A 13525-nucleotide genomic window follows, 5' to 3' on the forward strand; every position below is an offset into this window, starting at 1 on the left:
GGTTTGTTGTCATTGTAGTACCCATGGTGAGGGCATGTATATCCCCTAATGCTTTTCACTCCAGGACATCACAATGAGAACCAACTTTGATGCATCATTCCATAATGAGGTGTGAGTCCACATCTTTTAAGACGTGACCGTGACAGGATCTCGTTACTAGCCTAGTTTCCCAAAGCACAAGGAGGCCAAGCAACGCTGTTTGGGATTGTTCACATGCTTTACAATAACGGTTGTGCAGCGCCAGGCTTGTTCATGACCTTCTCGGTCTGCACTGTCGCTCTGGCAGCCTTTGTCTCCTGCTGCTTCTCTCTCTCTCGCATGCCTCTGTCCCCACTCGCATTTCATGCAGCGGTAAAAGCAATCACCAGATCTGTTTCACCTGTGGCTGATTAAGCCTCTTTCCGGCACCGTTAGTCCTCTCACCGGCACCGTTAGTCCTCTCACCGGCACCGTTAGTCCTCTCACCGGCACCGTTAGCCCTCTCACCGGCACCGTTAGCCCTCTCCCCGGGCACCGTTAGTCCTCTCACCTGCACCGTTAGTCCTCTCACCTGCACCGTTAGCCCTCTCACCGGCACCATTAGCCCTCTCCCCGGCACCGTTAGTCCTCTCACCGGCACCGTTAGTCCTCTCACCGGCACCGTTAGCCCTCTCCCCGGCACCGTTAGTCCTCTCACCGGCACCCTCAGTCCGCTTACCAGCACCGTTGGCCCTCTCAGCGGCACCGTTATCCCTTTTCCCGACACCATTATCCCTCTCACCAGCACCCTTAGTCCACTTACTAGCACAGTTGGCCGAGACAAATTATTGCAACGCACGCAACCATCGAGATGTCCATGCTGCCACAGCTAGTTAAACACGACCAAAGAACATTCCTGATCAGGCTGCAACATTTGATGTCATTTTGACGCATGCGTTGGAAATGCTATTGGAGTAATTGAGTACCGCTTCAAAATATGCAGAAGAAGGAGAATAATACATATTAGCCTGGAAAGTAGTCGAGGATAGTAGATAAGGTGTCACACTGAATCATATTATTGAGACTTTATGTAGCTTTAATTTATATATTTATGTATATATTTATATATATATATATATACACTCACCGGCCACTTTATTAGGTACCCCATGCTAGTAACGGGTTGGACCCCCTTTTGCCTTCAGAACTTCAAATTTTATAAAACCTATTTTCCAATCATCTATATCAATGAATAACAATGTATATGGTGTCTCACCAAGTCAATCCCTTTAAGTACAACCAAGCCATTGCTATCACAAACAACGTGTTCTGATTAAAGACTATAAATGGGGAGTGACTTTTACTCGGGCCAGCCACACCGTGAGGTTCTCAGAAGTATTATTTTAGACAAGTAGAAGTAGACAGTGTGAAGTGTCTTTACTTCTCTCCCCCAGTCTCTGCTGCACTTCTTTTTAGTGCACTTGATCCACTGATTTACAGCTATGACATGTGGGTGGCAGTCTGTGCATGTGTGTTATTACTCCCTGCAAAACCCTTGCTAAATCCCATTTGCGTCCCCCGATGTAATAGCAAGAAGCAATGCCACCCTGCTTCTCTAAATGCCACACTGACTATGGCCATACATCAGTTTTTTAATCTACCCTCTCCAGGCGCCACATTAATGATCAACTTGAAAATGTGTCCTCTTTTTGAGGAGAAGATTAGTTTAAACAGTGGGCAGAAGAGTGTCTCTGCGCTGAAGGAGGGAGAGGGGAAAAGAGAGGAAAAAAAGCCATAACCACTTTCCCATTAGGCTATTGATTTTCCTCCCTCTCAAGGACACGCTTCAATCCGGGGCCTATGTGTGGACTGTCCGTCAGGAATCTATGGCTCCGCTTTACACCTAAAGAGTTGTGTGCCTTGGCTGGCTGTTTTGGGCCTGGCCATAAATTTGACCGCACTCAATATGTGGACGTGAGATGGGCAAACGGCGACAAGGTCGAAGGGCAGGCGGTTGTGATAAGCGTCCCGTGTTGATGTGGCAGCTGTCAGAAAGACAGGCAAGGATGTGATTGGCCAAGTTTCTGTGGGCATAAACACTGGGGCAATCAAATGCACTACATACATACACACAGACACACAACACTCAAACACACTTGAGCACAGGCCCAGTACAAATGTTTTGCACATACACAGAGAAAGGGGAAAAAGGGAACCACATCAATGAATTCCACTAAAATTCCTGCTCAGATAGCTTAGTGAAATCCTTGTTGACAGGTATTGATTTTTTTTGGTAGAGTTTAGTTAATTGTACTTGGTACCCTCTAAAAGGTGTGTGGTCCTATATCCTTTTTCTTTGTTTCAGCAACACTTTCCCCTAGCTATAGATTCCTTCTTGACTGTGTTCAAATCCATAGACATCTGGTCTGTGAAGGCTGAGGGGAGAGGGAGGCAAAAGTTCACAAGGATCGATAAACGCTTTATGGTCCAGATCAGATGTGCACGGTAGCCCCTAAAACCCCCAAACTACCACCAATGAGAGGAAAATGGGAAGGGATAACACAACAGCCCTTCATCAAAGAGAAATATGGAGCCAATGAAACTAACACAGTTGCCGGTTTCCCACCTTAACATCTCAATTAGCACCCACAATTGAAAGCACACAAGGCCTCGTTAAAGTTTACGTAAAATTGAATACTTTCCCGAGGCCATAGAGCCATTCATTCTGTATCATCCCAGCCTTTACCTTAAGGGTAAGTCAGATAGGACATTATCTTAAAATCAGAGGCTTGTTAATGCATACTTTGGCTTATCAATTTTATGCAAGTTTTCCAGCTTTTGCCTACAGTCCAACTGCAATTACATTTTTGGTAAAAGTGGCAGAAATGACAACCTGCACCATTTATAGGAGCACATGGTATTTTCTTTAGATTGCATTATTATGCACGTCTAAGCAGTTTAAAAACAGCAAATATTCATTTCCATGTTGACAAAATTGTAAAGTCTATAGCCACAGCATTGGTTGTTCCTTTTTTTCAGTCATGAATAAGAACAAAATGTATTTTTTGTACCAAAAGTGTATACGTATATAGCCCTCTGTGCGGTTCTCAAAGTTTTCAATGAAAGCTATAAGAAGTACACAATGTGATTGTGTGTAGGTGGCTGAACTAATCCATACAGACAGCTCAATAACAAATTGTATTCTAGAGGGAATCTTTTTTTATATAAAACCTCATTCTTCAAGAACACACATCACAAATAGAAAAAAAGCTCAGAATCTTGTGAAATGTAAAGAACAAAAAGAACGTAGTTCCATAAAAGAGAAATGCTTGGGCAAAATGATTCTCCAAAACTGTCTAACTGTATGTTTGCCTTTTACAGGGCATCTCTCTTTTGTATAAAGCACATATTTAGTACACCTTCCATTTTGTCCATTAGATTTTCCTAATAATGAAAACAAACAGTGGGGAACTAGTATGACGCCACAACATCTACATTTTATTTGTTGTCCTCAGTAAAACTAACATAATGCTTCTGGGGTCCTGCTGACCAGACACAAGCTGCATTCTCCACGGAAGTGCAATAGAACAGCAAAACAATTAAGTCTTGGTGTGGGTCAGGGTTATGGTCATATAAAATCTACCTCCTAAGTGTTCAAGAGACACTACCTCAACAATTAATGACTCCAATCAATTAAACTAAATGATACAATAATAGAACAGAATGTGCTTAAGACACCATGTAACCAGACCGGCAACCACTCCACTGGGGATCCACACGAAGATTAAAGAATAACCAGCACTGTGTGCAGTCCATTAAGGTGGAGTCTAGCGGCAGATACGTGACACACCACATTCCCTTAATGCTGTTTGCTACTTATCATCTTGTGAAAGGGGGGGGTGGGGGGGATGTTGGGTCTCTCAATTATTCTGGCAGATGAAAGTAAAGAGCAAATAATAGATATAGCACCTAGCTAAATTGGCTCTAATGGTTTAAAAGGTTGGAACCGTGGGATGGATGGATGGATGGATGGATGGGTGAGCATGTACCGGGGGGGGGGGGCATTTATAAAAGAGGGATTGTGGTTCCATTCTTGTGAACAGGTAATTTCTAAGTAACCACTGTCCTTTCATCCTCTTTCGTCCACCTTTTACAATGGTGTACTTGTTTAAAGGCCTGTAAGCGGCTACTTTAAAAAAATTGAGGGGTTATTTCATGGCGCAAAAATGTTACTAAAACGACACCTGACCTTTCTTCTTTTCTAAGACAAGGCCTCAAGGAAAATGCATTTATGACAAGATACATTGACTTTTTTCTTTTGTTTTGGAAAAAATAGTGAGCGACATTTTCGGCATGAATCTTTTCTACTGATGTAGAGAACATCGGTGTGTGTTTCTAACAGGAAAAAGCAACACTCCAACACTGATAAAAGCTCTCCCTTTCTCCCACGTAGTAAATGCTACCCAAACTCACTCTCTCGGTGTGTCACAAAGCTCGGCTCTGTTTAACAACAAAACACTACAGATAATAACTTGAATTAATGTTTCCATATTTAATAGGCATTATGCTCCTTACATTTTCTATACATTCTATGTCACTGCCTAAAATGCTTTGTGCGTATAGTTGATATTTAAAACATGTTCTTTAGAATTTAGAATTTAGATCTGTTTAGTTCTATGTTTACTAGCTTCCCGTCCCTGTCCTTTCATGTTATTGTCTGTAATAAATCAGCCCAATAGTGTGACGACACTGGAAGAAATGTTTATTGTGTCGCCCACAGGCGTATATTTTAAGATATAATAAAAATGGAGATCCACTCATGGTCCAAACACATGCTTAGGGGTGTTTGAGGTCAAAAACTCTGCATGGAACCTTTGATGTGGCCTAAAACTCAATATGCTGAAAGGACAATAATTGATTTATTACTTTTCTTCCAGTCAATAACCTCCCATCTTTTTGTTGGACCCTGCACTCAGTACTGTATACGGGTTCACGAGTAAAACTCGTAAAAAATCCCCACATATATACAGAATACACAACGTATATATTCAAATACCCAACCTAGAATATACTATGTAGATTTGACCTAAACCCAACTATGAAAGTGTACTCTCACTGCATCCTCACACCTCATAAAATGTGAAATTATTTAGTATTTAGAATTCATTCCAATAAAGCTGTTCTCTTTTGAGTGTGTCCTGCCAAGGGGACGAGTTCAGGTCTCCTGGAATGGGGCGATAACCTGGAAATAACTGATACAAAAATGGATTGCGGGCTGAGGATTGAACAGGTGGTGTCCAAGGCCGGTGTTAGAGCCAAGACGCTGATCCAAACTGTGGGACATCCAGGCAATTACAGTGTGTTTGTAAGTCGCTGAACAGAGTGGGAAACTACAGAAGGGCTAGCGTGTGTTCTTGTGTGTGTGTGTGTGTGTGTGTGTTTGGGTTGCACTACTCCTCATGAAAGTAGCTTAACTTGCCAAAAGGGTTGTAGCAGAATGTTTGATGCAGGCACAGGACAAAGGTGAAGGATACTGAATTAATCTTCACAATACACTGTGATACATTACACTGTGACTTATTGTGCCCCCCACCCCCCCCCAGCCTGGTGTAAGGCACACTAACCAGTCTCGGACAGGAGCTTGATGGACTCCAGCACACGCTCAGTGTAGACCCCAGGTTCGTAGTTTTCCATCTCAGCGTTAATGATGTGGACCACGCGAGCAGCTCGGCCGCGGATAGCCCCGGCAGTTCGGTCGAGGGTGTCCACGTCTCCCTCTTGCAGAGCAATTACGCATTTGTTGACGTCCTCAAGGATGTGGTTCTCTTGGAAAAAAGGCAAACAAGAACGACAGTGAATTGGAACCAGGGGAACCAAAGGCTTTCTTTTATTTGCCGAAATCATTTTTGGATTCTTCATTTATTTTCTTTGTATGTAGTCCTTTGTGTTTTAAAGGCAAAGTGAATAAATCAGAAGCAATAGCTAATACCTCATCAATACATCCTGTATTGTACATATGTACAAACAAGCATCAACATTTAAACCAAAGCAAAAACATACGTTGCTATTTCTACCCAGGTATTTTCATTATACCGTATTTTCGCGACTATAAGGCGCACTTAAAATCCTTTTTTTTCTAAAAAAACGGCGCGTGCGCCTTGTAATCCGGAGCGCCGTATATATGGCTCAATTGGTTGATCCATACTGGTTAACGAGGATCCATTGGAGGGAAAGTCTGGTGCTAGCAGCCGCGGTAATTCCAGCTCCAACAGCGTATTGTAACGGACTGTGTTTCCATGTTCTGGAGCGGCGTTGCACTTTACAGAGTTTTGGGATGGTCAGTGAAGGGCGCACTATGTGACGTCACTCATCTTAGTGCCACCTATGGGGACGCGGGAATTGTTGTTTTGGAGAGCGATGGTGTGTTTCTGTTCGGCGTAGGCTACGGCCGACAGTAGCCTGTTTCTCCACAATAAAACCAGAAGATAAGCACATTGTCCAGAGATTCATTAGCGAGAGTCGCTACAGTACATTAAAGCTCGTAGTTGGATGTCGGGATCGCGCTGACGGTCCGCCGCGAGGCGCCACCGTCTGTTCCAGCGCTGCCTCTCGGTGCAAGATGCACCAAAGCATTTGCCAAGAATGTTTTCATTAATCAAGAACTAAAGTTGGATGTTCAGAGATATTGTTAATATCCACATTAACGTTTGAACAACGTTTCCATGGGAGTGAAGAGTTTTCAGAACGCTTAATAACGTTTGATTTAGCACAGCCCGATCTAGTGGATGCATAACGCAACCCCAGTCAAACGTTTTACTGCAGTTACTTCTATGCGCCTTGTGATCCGGTGCGCTCTATATATGAAAATAGTTCTAAAATTGGCGATTTATTGAAGGTGCACCTTGTAATTCAGTGCGCCGAATAGTCGCGAAAATACGGTAATCAAGTTAAAACATGCCGACCGTCCTCATAGTTAACCTTAGTTTGTTCTTGTTAACTTCTCTGCTAGCTCACATAAAACAACCACGAGGACAGAGAACAGTTGGGCAGACTGAAAATGTATGTGCTCTTTATTATTGATTAATATCAATCATGAACTTCATTAAGAAAAGTTAAGAGCATCGATCAAATTAGTGTTTAATATTGTCCTTAAACGACTTGAAAGCCACAATAGATCTTTGCTATTTGCCACCTTACCATGATGCCACTTTACCTCACACAGTTCCTTTCAAATAATGAGTACTGATGATTAATATTGTACATAGTTGAAACAGAGATATATATGATTCCAAAAAATTAAATACAAATTATATTGAAAACATTTAATCTAACCTTCTCTTGAAAAACCTCAAGAACTAAAAGTGTTCCCTCAGGAATTTAATGGATGTGAGAAGACTAACACAATTACAAATTCTAAATTGTCATATGTTGTTATACATGTCAAGGAAATAATGTATTGGATTCCAAAAGAATGGAAGATGTTGGGCCAAATATAAAAAAAGGAAACAGACAAAATAACATATTTACCTTTAACTAAAAGCATTTTTGTAAATAAATGGCAATTAGGAATCAATGGATTCCTTCCACAACCACCCAATCATTTATGAATGTGCGCTGATTGCCTCATACCTGACACAGAAAGGAAATCGTCCACAGAGGTGATGTCATCCACAGCCTCGGTCAGGATGCGCACCTGCTTCTCCCACTGATCCTTGAAAACGTCCATGTTGTCCTGGGCAACCTTGCTTTGGGGACGGGCAGCCAGAGTGAGCGCTGCGTTGATAACCTGCCATGAAAGAGTGGCCAACATTGTTACCCTAAAGAGAAACCTAAAGAACATCCCATATTGTATTACGTTAAGGATCAGCTCAGAAAAACTAAAAACAGGTATATGTACTCCAATCTGACCAAAGCAATACGTTTCATTAATCAGTGCAAATGTTAGTATTTGAAGGAGATTGCAAATACATGGCTCGTTGAAAGACAGTAGTGAGTAGTGAGTATATCCATGAATTAATGATGATACTATATTGTTCTTTTTTGTCCTAATGAAGAAACTGCTACATTTTTTTCAAGAGGAAAGAATGTGAGTATAAGTTACAGTTCAGGGCTTGGCTATAGACACTGTGCTTTTGAGAAAAAACACAAACATGTGTTATCCAGAAAATCAATTAAAACATGTGAGAACCGTTTTGGGGAATTTGACATAAGAGAAAAGCTTTGGTTTAAGACAAATCGATTGTAAAATTCTAAATCTAAAGAGGGAATTTACCTACTCATGATCTTTTCATTTTTAAGCAACATTTTGCGGAGACTAAATAGGCAAAATCTGAACCCAGGTCATGTGATGACATGGTCAGTGTGCGTGTGTCTGTGAGTGTGAGTGCTTTTGTGTCGGTTTCCTTCTGTAAAGACAACGGACAGGGGTCAACTCGATCCAGAACACATGTAAATATTTCTCTTCATTCCACCTCCTCTTTGTTCCTCCTTCTGAAGCCACAAAGCCAGTGTCTGTTATGTTCTTTCCTCCGTCTGTGTCGAGCTACCGGGACACGGCTCCTCCAGAAACTTTTCTAAGCAAGTGGGTGTCAGCATATGTGCGTTGTTGGGCCAGCCTATTGGGTGCTCAATCTTAACGGTCAGCCGGCCTTCTCCATTTCTCTTCTTGATTACAATGTTGAGTCCCATGTGAGTATGGCCTAGCATTAACCTTGGAAACACTGGATCAATATCGCCTTCCTCCGGTGCTTGCATCCTGAGGAACTGTACTACAAGGTCCACCTACACATTACTCATAGCTCTGCCTCCGATTCTGCCAACATTAGTTCTTTCCATGCCATTTCTAGCAATAACAACATCTTAAAAACCCTTTAGAGATGCAACTTTGAGGTGAGTTCAGAAGAATTTATAATGTTTTACTATTGTTTGTGTTAAAGGGTGATTTTTTATGTAGTGAAAGTGTTTTTTTATCCTTACCTGAGGACATAGGCTGTCGATTTGGGTGGCAGCCATTCGAACCAACTTCACACCCTCTTCATTGTTGGAGATAGAGCAAGCCAGGTTGGCCACCTGAATAAAGCCAAAAAAAGGTCACATCACTTATAGCGGAGTGCTTTTTACCTGAAGGTCATGAGCACAGACACGTTTTCTCGTTCCCACTCTGGCTCCCAACTGAACACCATTGGTTTCACATTTTTTCTGTCTGTGCTAAAACAAAATGTTAGTACAATAAAACTTTAACTCATTCCTTCTTTCCATACTCGCAGGAGAAATGCAGTCCTTATGCAAATCTAATGTAAGTGATGAAGACAAGATCAGATGTTGTGTAAAACATCTCATTTTTTTACTACAAAGCAATTTTGTGCTAAAGAAACATGACTAAATATCCACATGGCGAATGTATGCAACTATAGTAGGAATGCAATAAAGGAAGTTCAAATATTCATCTGATATGTAATGTAACCGGATTCATTCAGATCCTGATGGCCCGGGTTCACCCTAAAGACAGCGAGCCTAACTGGTAAGGTTGACATTTCGATGAGCAGCATGCCTAAATCGTTATGAGGCCTGGTGGTGCAAAGAGGGGCTTTACTGTATAATTGAGTTGTCGGGACGGTTTACATGTACGCAACAACCATTGCTTTGATTTATGTTGGTCCTATCAAGGTACTGTTAACTCGATAACATGTTTCCAAACCAGACTTCATTGGAGAATACGTCAGGCTGATTGGCGCTGATATCTTGTCTCTCCGAGCAACTTATTATATTTGATTGACGGCATTTGAATATGTTGTGATTTGGTATCTCTGCAGCAGTATATCACACAGACTGCTTACGTGTTTCTCAAATTTGAAACGAAAACGTCATCTCTATCAATTTCATACGGATAAAAATGCATCACATTTCTGTACAGTATAACTGTATTTCACAGTTCATTCCATATCTTAAAACTCAATATCCAATACTATCCTTAAGTAAATCAGAAAGCAGCATGAGCCCGAGCTTCCAAACAGACTCAAGCCTGTTGGCGGCAATAAGTGTCAGTCTGTGTTAGCACCTCAAGTTCTCACATGTCACCGTTCGAAGCAAATTGCGGTAAATCAAATTTGTGTTAAAGGGACGCTTGCTTAGAGCTCTGTTTCTTTTCTTTTGACAGCATTGCGAACATTGATGGATTGTAGTGCTTTATATGAAGCTGTGTGTTTAAAGTGCAAGTCTGAATTGAGAGCATGTTTTCCAAATAAATGTGAGTGGCTGGCTGCAGAAGCTTTGAATAACATATGCGGCATAATTTAAAAAGGACAAATCCAGAATATTTGAAGGTCCCGGCATCAACTGAGGGTTTTACATTACAGTCAAGTATAATTGTAATAATAACATTTCCAAAAAGCTTTATTATGCCTTGACATATTTGCAAATTTCTCAATTTCTTCAAAAATTCAATTCAAAATGAATCCTTTAAAGTTTCTATAAAATATTACCAGCAAAAAAAGGGCTGGCCAAATCCAGCCATTAGCATCTAAAACTCAATTATTTCCTTTTACTCTTGGTTTTGACTGACTTACCATTGAATTTACAATAAAAACTGTGCCGTCAAGTCACATCTCACACAATATCTTTTTGGACGTTTTCATTGAGTTTTGTGGAAATTTGTTTGAAGGGGCTGATAAAATAAATCGCGCTGAAAGTGTCATTAACAGAGTCTTAATGTTCAATTTGCGTGTGCATAAATGAAGGCTTTCAAAAAGCTTAGCACTTTCCATTCTGCTTCTTTACCGCAATTCCATTGCAAGTGCACTACACCACCGTTTTTATTATACAGGTCTCTTTTCTCGTGCTCTGCTCGGGCCCTGCAGCTAATGTGAGGCTGTGTAGAGCCCATGTGAGACAAAGGGGCAAAGAGCTTTGCAAAGGCTGCAACGTGCCCAACAGGCCCACTCGCTCTCCCTCTTACCCCAACACACGCAGAGAGCCGGGCCACGGCCCAAACGCTGCAGCATCCAGCCAGAACTACTAATTGCAATTATCTAAGGAAGTGTCTCTCCTTTGAGGTTTTCTTTTGAAAGAGAGGAGGTAAAAACCAAAACAGAAGGTTTGAGACTAATGCTGATACGGTCAAGGATGTTGGAATAGATTAAGCGGTTCAAAGAGGTGAGTGAGATTGTGTGTGGGTGTGCAGATGCCTCTGTGTGTGCCTGGCTCTGAGAGAGGGAGAGGAAGGGAGCAACAGGGAAGAGGGAGCGAGAGAAAGAACCCTGCTGAATGCTTATTCTTCATTTTAGCCCCGAACAAAGAACTATCGATTTTGTCCTTTTCCTCTGCCCTGGGTAATCACTTCGATTCTAATTTGATGAAGGTTTCCGCTGCAGTTGGGGAGATGGGCATTCTCGTAGATGCTTTCTAATTCCCCTAAGTGTAGCTGAGTGAAAGACAACTATTTGACAGTATTATTTCATTCAGTTTCCTTATGCTGATAGTGAGAACCTCAAATATATTGTCAGGAAGCAATGGTGATGGTGAAACATCCGATGGCATCTCAACAGCCTCTCTGTACAGCTATTTGGCACTGTCTGAGCACACTGCGTTTATAGAATTTTTATCTCCAATGAAATCTTCCGTGTACCTACATATTATTCCCTATTTAATGTCCAAAACCTCTGATGAATTACTACCAAAGTTTCATATCTTTGGTCATACTGGATGGAGTGTGCACTTAAGTGGACGTGCCAGAGAGCAGAAAAGCTGAGCCAGAAGAGGAGTTTCCTAGCTTCACTCAGGGCGGTCAGTGCCCCCCCTGCCCCCCCGTAAAAACCCATTTCCGCAGCCTTTTTGAGGCGGCTACGCCACACAAATCTACCTTGCAGTTACTAACTCTTTTAGGAACAACTAATAGAGCCGGTGTCAGCCAAGGTGCCCGGGCACGACAGTTTCACCAGAGGATAAAGGAAGGAATGGACTTAAAAAAGGAGAAGAAAAGGAGTTGAAGAAGCAATCAGCGGGGATGACATTTTAATTAATGTGATGTAACGCGGAAGCACTTTGTTCTATTAAAGTCTGTGATCTAGATGCTTACTTGTTGCAGGGAGGGGGTTGGCAAAGGTTTTATTGACATAGGGCTAAAGAATCGTGTTTTATCTTTTCCAAATGCACAAAATCACGAGAATCTCTCAGTGCCCCCTTTTTCTGCCTCTCACCATCCGGGCACACATACAAGCACTGACACGCCACACAGTACATCAACCGTTAACATAGATGTCGCAGAACATGCGGCGGGGGAATACAGCATGCAGACTGCGGAACGATTACAGGCCTGCCGTCCCAGGAGCACTCCCATTTGTTTCAGTCTGTAACTAAGCTCCCAGTGGTGACGCCAGAAGCTACAACGTACTGATCGTGGTTCACGGAAACAGGTCGTGGGTGCATTATTATTATTATTATTATAATAAAGGTTGAGCGAAGGTCAGGTCCCCAGGGGATGACATACAGCGGGACTCGATGAGCTGCTGCAGCTATCAACCACATCTTTCAAAATTAATCCCTATCAAAGAGGGAAGTACATAGTGCCTCGGGGAAAAAAGCCCTTCGGGCTTGCAGCTACATCAAAAGGCGTCTTTGCCGCATATCAAACAAGAATAGTCTAAAATAACAAGAACAAAGAGAAAAAGTATTTTCAGGAATGTTCATTAAGATAATGCTTTGATCTTCCTTATTGGTGGATTGTTACCAGAGCAACACGTATGTCATCCATCTCACGATCAAGTGACTGAGTTATTTGTGATCACAGGGAACATTTTTGAAAGGTTTCCTGAATAATACTGTCAAATATATGAAAAAATAATACAACAGTTAATCAAGCAGTTTCTGTTATCAGCTACCAATTCTCTTTGATTATAGCAGTAAGTCATTACTTTCATTCACTAAAAGAAATTACACTAATAATGTAATGTGTTATTTGCAAGTTCTCACTATGTAACAGGCTTACTTTCTGACAGCACTACTTTTAATACAGTGCTGCTGTGTTAAGTTTTGGGTTTTGTAAAATCAGAACTGTGTTTCCTGTCGGTTCATGTGGGATCAATGGTGTTTAAAAGGAAAAACTGAATTAAATCTTTAATCCAGCCAGGGAGGGCATTTGACAATGTGAGAAAAACTAATGTAACCTAATGTTACCAGTCAATTCAAAAATTCCAATTCAAGCTGGACTCTATCCCAAAACGTATTAAAAAAAACAAATACTTTGAACCGGGTCAGAGGCCGAACTGGTATATGGATCTCAGTACAACTCCACTCCACTACGTGTTACAGCCAACAGCCATGCTGTGATCCTCATACTCCTCATGTGGCTCTCTTGTCTCTGGTTTACTTCTCCCTGTTGTGTGTGTGTGTTTGTGTGTGTGTGTGTGTGTGTCTTTCCCATCTTGCTGCTTGCCTTGATCTTGCCTACACCATCACCGTCTCATCAACTCTGTATCAACCTGGGCCCTTCTCCCACTCATCACCGGATTGTGTCTGTTATTATGTCAGCTACTAGATCTCCAGCGTAGTATCCAAGTGAATACTTTTCCTT

The 13525-nt window shown here is 41.8% G+C and overlaps 1 protein-coding gene across 1 annotated transcript in view; it reads right to left on the reverse strand.

Annotated features, from left to right (window-relative positions):
- The window catches only part of ctnna2 (catenin (cadherin-associated protein), alpha 2), a 219696-nt gene that overhangs the window by 19227 nt on the left and 186944 nt on the right, over window positions 1-13525 (reverse strand). The window contains exons 10-12 of the mRNA XM_037471182.2: window positions 8935-9027; window positions 7588-7744; window positions 5583-5783 (exon numbers count right to left, since the gene is read on the reverse strand). Of these exons, the coding sequence (XP_037327079.1) occupies window positions 5583-5783; window positions 7588-7744; window positions 8935-9027 (451 nt within the window). The remainder of the gene's footprint in view (window positions 1-5582; window positions 5784-7587; window positions 7745-8934; window positions 9028-13525) is intronic.

The sequence above is a fragment of the Pungitius pungitius genome, chromosome 9 (genome assembly GCF_949316345.1).
Source record: "Pungitius pungitius chromosome 9, fPunPun2.1, whole genome shotgun sequence".
In the NCBI taxonomy this organism is placed as follows: domain Eukaryota; kingdom Metazoa; phylum Chordata; class Actinopteri; order Perciformes; family Gasterosteidae; genus Pungitius; species Pungitius pungitius.